Raw genomic sequence first — 6,000 nt, forward strand, 5'->3', positions numbered from 1 at the left:
GACAGGACCCAGCCTGTACACAGCAGGGGAGGAGGGAGGGAAGGAGCCCGAGGTGACCCCTGTTCTAATCCCAGCACTCAGACAGGAGACTGGACCCAAGTCTGGTGGGGAAGACATCCCTTCCTTCAGAAGCCAAGTGTCTGATGGGCGAGGCAGAGGCCTCTGCTTAGGAGCCCCATTCTGATAGGGACAGAACCTCTTCTCTCCGCCCTCAGGTCTCCCCAGTCTGATGGAGGAGGTCGCCCCTGAGCACCCAGTCTGATGTGGAAGCCTCCCTTCCGTGCTCAGGTTTCCCTAATGGAAGACCTAATGTGAGCACTGAGCAAGCCACTAGGCTGAGAGCAGGGGCAAGAGAGGAGCCAGGAGTTCAGTGCCATTGGCGTCTCCTGTGAACCACATCCAGTGGGGGCAGGACTCCTGGGTGCCTGGAGGGGCAGCGCCTTCGGTGTGGCACATCCAGCTGAGCCGCAGCCTGTGATGGCGACATCCCGTATCAGAGCTCAGCTTCCCATCCAGCTCCCTGCTAATTAGCCTGGGAAGGCAGCAGAAGGTGGTACTTGGGCCCCTGCCACCCACATAGGAGACCTGGACAGAGTTCCTGGCTCCTGGCTTGGACCTGACCCAGCCCCAGTGGTTGCAGCCATTGGGGAGTGAACCAATGGATGGAAGACCGATCTCTCTCTCTCTCTCTCTCTCTCTCTGTCACTCTGCTTTTCAAATAAACAAATAATATTTAAAAAAAAAAAAAGTGCCTGTAAACCCACCTACTCCATCACCCAAGACCTGCTAGCCAGTGCAGCCTCCTCCCTCCTGCACCTGCCCCCAGGGCCTGCACCTTGGCAAAGGCACCTCCTTCTGTCTAGAACACTCTCCTCCTCCTAAGAAGTCCTCATGCTCTAGCATCCAGCTCAGGGGTGCCCTCCTCCAGGAAGCCTTCCACATGTCCCCCAGCCTAAGTCAACACACCTCCTTTCAGACGCCAAAGAGTGCCAAAGAGTGCACGCCTCCCCCAGGACCAGCCACCACTCCTCCCACCCCTCATCAGTGCCTAAAGGGATAGTGCCGAGCTGGGGTCTTCTGGCTCCAGACACAAGGCAGAGGAAGGAGACGGGATAATCCACCAGGCCCCCACACACACAGAGCCAGGGCATCCAGACCGGAACTATACCTGAGGCTCAGCCACACAAAAGCAAGGTGTGCCCCTCTCTCCTCTGCCCACCCCCTAGCCCCGCTGTGCCCTCACCAGGCCACCAGCCTCTGTCTTCTGGCTCCACCTTCTCCCCGTGCAATGTGATCCACGCTCCTGGTCAACGACAGGACCCTGCGACCCTAGGGATCTCCTTGACGCTTCTGCTGATCCCTCTCTGTCAACGCTGCTACAGCCCCCTGCCCTGCAAGCTGCTCCCTGCCTGCAGGCCCTGGCCAGATGGTCAGTGCGGTCACTGCGGCAGTGGCCGATGATGCCTGCTGACTCCCAGCCATTGTTCTCCCCCTGCCCCGGCCCTGCAGTGTCAAAAGCCTTGGAAGTGGCAAAGTCCATGCCTCAGGACCCCGTGCCAACCTCAGGCAAGGAGGCCCAAACTTGGAAGGAAGACAGCCACGGAGAAGTCTGAAGCCCAGAGGCCAGACTGTGACCAGGCTCCAGGCTCCCTCTCCCAGCAGGCCTATGAGCAGCCCTGGATGAGGCCATGGGCCTTCCCTGTGTTCCAGCCATGACGGGTCACACGAGGCTTGACCGCCAAGAGAAATGACAGCCAAGGTTCACGGGGAGCTGGCGATGACACATCCCCATCACAGCCGCCTCCTCCGCCAGAAGAGGATGAGTTCATAAGCATGTACAAGTCAGGAAACTGTATTCCATCTATTGCCTCGCAGGAAGTCCCTCCTGCTGTCTAAACCCGACGCTTCAAGCTGCCTTCAGAGTCAGTAGGAACAGCAAGGGCCAGAAAGGACGCTTGGCCTGAGGCTGGGGCCCACCAGGGAGGCCCACAGCAGGCCACACAAGTTTTCGTCCCCCTGGGGGAAAGCAGAGAGAAGCAGAGGGCTCCAGTACAAGACTTGCTGGCTCAGTGACTTAATCTCAGTGAGACTGTAAGACAGAGAGAGCAATCCCCGGGAACAAGACTTCCTGGGAGTATCCAGGAAGAGTATGCACCTAACCCTAACACATACCAGACACCCGGCAGGGCTCCGGTGGCCGCCACCTCCTGAATCAATTTCCTGGGCCTCAATGCCACCCTCTGTGGCCTTAGTTCTCCGGCTTCTGCCAGCCCACTCGCCAGTCCACCTGCTTCCAGGCCTGCTCCTCTCATGCATTATGCTTGCCTCTGCTAAAGGCATCTCTGAAGAGAACCTGCCCTCCTCGGCCCCTGCCCCACGCTGTCTCTGACTCACCATGCACTGGAGGAGAAAATCCTTTGCCCTTAGCCTGACATCCCCAAGCTGTTGATCACTGCCCCATGTCTGCCTCCTGGGGTCTCTCCCAACAGCCATAGCAGGCATCATGCCTCCAGGCCCCTTTGCCCAGGAACAATGTCCCCAGTCACTTCCCCAGCTCCTGAGCCTCCTCACCCTTCCAGATCAAGGTCTGTGGCTCCAAAAACACCACCTACACAGGACAGCATCCTTGCCTGGCCCCTCACCGGCCACAGCAACACCTCACATTATACCCACCTGCTCTGTTCTAACTCCTCTGAGCAGACAAAGCAGACCCGCTCATTACTAAGCCCCCAGCCCCTGGCACGTGGAAGGCACCCAGCCAACACTTGTTGCATAAATGCACGACTGTCCCCAGAGCTACAGCCATGGCCATACACCTGCCCCGTAATTCGCCCTGTCCCCTGACCCTGGGAGTTGCTGGAGGCCAGTGGCACTTTCCGCCTGGCTTTCACTGTCTCTTCCAGATGCAGTGAGTGGTGTGCTGGTTCCCAGTCCTCCCACTGGTGGATATTCGCTGTGTCCTCTTCCAATTCATAAAGCACAGCCCTTTGGCTCTTGGACTAAGACCATTATTGATCCTTCTTTCCTCTTCCAAGTTACTCAGGAACCTGTACTGACAGTGAGAGGGAGCCCGCGTGGGGCCGCGGGAAGCCTGAAGGGGACAGGGCCACCATCGGTGGAGTTTTTAGCTGGACTTTGGCTCCAGGCTTCAGGCAGCTCCACCTCCACCTCCAGTGACTGCAGTAAACACAGGAGAGGTGTGAAAAATGCGGAGACTGACAGCCCCACCGCACAGATGGGGAAACTGGGGTCCGGAAAGGTGAAGGCAATTGTCCTACACCCCCAAGGCCCACCAGTGAGTTAGAGGCACAGCAGGGGCAGTCATGGAACAAACCCTGGTCCTAGGGACGTGGCCTCCAAGGCACCCCTGTCCTGCTGACAGCACTTGGCAGCAGGGGGAGCGATGTCTTTTCTCCCCAAGTCGCAGAGGCCCAGAGGGGCTGAGTCACCTAGATCAGGAAGAGCACGGGAGGAACAAAGAAGGGTGCTGGCTCCTGACTCCCTGCAGTACCCAGCAGGGAGAAATGTCCGCACAGGAGGCTACTGGCGCAGGAGGGAGTCACACTCTCCGCTGCTGAGGACAGAGACCCGGGTCACAGTGCCGGCCAGGTGGCTGCAATGGGGACTGCCATCAAGGTGAATGCAGATGCCACCTGCCCTTCCGCAGTCTCCCCCACGAGCCTGGCTTCTAGCACAGAGCAGGGCCCAGTCCTCAATCCGGGGGCCCAAGAGGGTCCCGGCGGGGACAGAGGGACAGGGACCAAGTGGGCTCCAGCGTCTGGCTGTTCCTGACCTTAAGCAAGTAGGGTAACCTCGACAGCCCTGCTTCCTCTTTGGGAAAACAGGCAGAGCAAAATGAACCTGGAAGGGCTGGCAGGAGGGTGGCTGGGAAGCAAGTTCCTACTAGGGGCAGCCTGTCACCTGGAGTCCAGTTTCTCCTGCTCGAAGACAGAGAGGACCTCTGGAGCACTCGTCTCATGCTGCTGGAGTCGGGGAGGGCAGTGGGTGAGAAGCTGCTTGGTCAGTGGCCCCAAAAGGTGATGACTATGGGGGAGGGGGTCCCTCTCTCCTCTTCTGTCTCCCCTCCCCCAGGTCTGTCACCTCCCTCAGAGGAGGAGCGTGTCTTGCACACTTGTGATCACCGCACTGTGCCTGGTACAAAGCAGGAGCTGGATAAATACTGGAAGGCGAAGGGGAGGGGGAGGGCGGAGAGGGAAGGGAGCAGGCAGAAGTGGGACTCAATAAGAGAGAGAATATCATAGAAAATAGTAAAAGAGGGGGTACAGGGGCAGGCAGGGAGCAGCCCGGCTTCAGGGGCTCAGGGGGTGACTGGGGCAAAGCAGGAAGGGCTGTCCCCAAGGGCAACCCTGCCCAGCCCCCTCACCCTTCCTCCCCAGTTTCCCATGTCTGACACCTGAGCTCCCCCTCTAGGAAGACTAGAGCCCCCCTCCCTACCCTTCAGCTCAGAACAGCTCCTGGCCAGCCACCCGGGGGGCTCCGGGAATCAGGGGGACAGGAAACCTATGGCAGGAGCTCCAGGGGGGGTGCCCTCACCCCAGCGGCTGCGTGACGACTGGAGGGAGCGTGTCAGCAGCAGTGGGGTGCCACCTGGGGTGGTATGGCTTGGGGGAATCCCTGGGGTGAGAGCGTGTGTTCCACTACGTTGGTGTGAAATGTGCCAGCATCATGTCACGCCAGTGTCATGGCAGAGAGGGCGACGACGTGAGCGTGCCAGCAAGAGCGCTGGCCACAGCATGCACCAGTGAAGGTGTGACCTATACGGCCACATGTGTGTGCCAGGCTTGGTGTGCATCTCGTGTAACCTGTGTATGTCAACAGGACTGTCAGCAGGAACGTGTGGGCTGGCGACAGTGTGCGCCAGCAAGCGTGAATGCACAGCCGGCGCCCGTGCGTGCCCGCGCCTGCTGGTGCCGGTGTCGGCGAGTGTGCGTGCGTTGTGTCTCGGCCAGCAGCCGCGGGCCACATGGGGCGGCCCGTCCTCGCCCTCTCGGTAACCCCCTCCCCAGGTCCACAGACGACCTCGGGTGGAGCAGAGCAGGGCTCCAGGCCGCCGGGTGACCGCAAACACAGAGCCAGGACGCGCGTCCCGGAACCTCCGCCTGTGCCCTCGCCCAGGCCGCCCCCACGCTCGCTGGGCCCGGCGGCCGTCCTCACTCACCGTGTCCCTTTGTCGCCCATGGTCCGCGGCGGCCGCAGGGAGGTCCGCGGCGTCAGCGCCTAGCCTGGAAAATCCCCGGCCGGCAGGAGGAGCGCGGGCCGGCCCGCTCCCGGCTCCCGCTCCGCCTCCTCCGCTCTCCCGGCCGCGGCCGCGGCCGCCGCCGCCCCCGCCCCCGCCCCCGCCCGGGTCCCCTCCCCGCCGCACAGCGCCCCGGCCGCGGCCAGGGGCGTGGAGCCGTGCGGGGAGCGCGCGTGTCGGTGTGCGTGTCTGCGGGTGCGCGCGCGGCCCGCGAGCCGAGGGCAGGGCTGCGGGCTGGGGGTCTGGCCAGGGGCGCGCCAGCACGAGTGTGTACGTGAGGGCGCGCGCGGGCGCGGGGGTGCACGCGCGGGTGTGAGCCGAGCGGGGGCGTGAGCGCGGCCGTGCGCGCGGGCCGGGAGGAGGAGTGGGTCTGTGCGGATGGGGGTGTGCACGTCTTTGTGCGGTTGTGCGTGTGTGCGCACGGCTGTGGGTGCGAGCGCGCTCTCCCGCGCGCGCCAGGGCAGCCTTTGTGTGTGCGGGTGGGTGGAAACTCAAGGCCCCCGACGCCAAGGCTGAGCCCCCAGTAGCGCCCCAGTTTGAGGCCGGCGTGAGACGCTGGGTGCCCTCACGCTGGGCCCACGCTCCTCCACCCCGGTCCCCGCCCCCTGGGGAGATAACACCCAACAACCCTGCGGCGACAGGAAGAAGGGGCGGCGGGGGCGGCAGACGGCGTCGACGCTGGGGAACGCGTGAGGGTGTGGAGGGGGGCCTGGAGGCCGGCAGGGCTGGCGGGAAGAGGAAGC

The 6,000-nt window shown here is 62.5% G+C and overlaps 1 protein-coding gene across 2 annotated transcripts in view; it reads right to left on the reverse strand.

Moving 5' to 3' along the window:
* ARRB1 (arrestin beta 1) overlaps positions 1-5,346 on the reverse strand; it is a 72,916-nt gene extending 67,570 nt beyond the window's left edge. The window contains exon 1 of one of the 2 annotated variants that reach the window (XM_051850992.2): positions 5,180-5,346. In XM_051850992.2, coding sequence (XP_051706952.1) covers positions 5,180-5,199 — 20 coding nt within the window. In that variant the 5' untranslated portion in view covers positions 5,200-5,346. The remainder of the gene's footprint in view (positions 1-5,179) is intronic. The other variant, XM_070075435.1, reaches the window with a different exon arrangement.
* Positions 5,347-6,000: the final 654 nt, after the last annotated feature.

This window comes from Oryctolagus cuniculus, chromosome 1, assembly GCF_964237555.1.
Source record: "Oryctolagus cuniculus chromosome 1, mOryCun1.1, whole genome shotgun sequence".
NCBI classification, from domain to species: Eukaryota; Metazoa; Chordata; class Mammalia; order Lagomorpha; family Leporidae; genus Oryctolagus; species Oryctolagus cuniculus.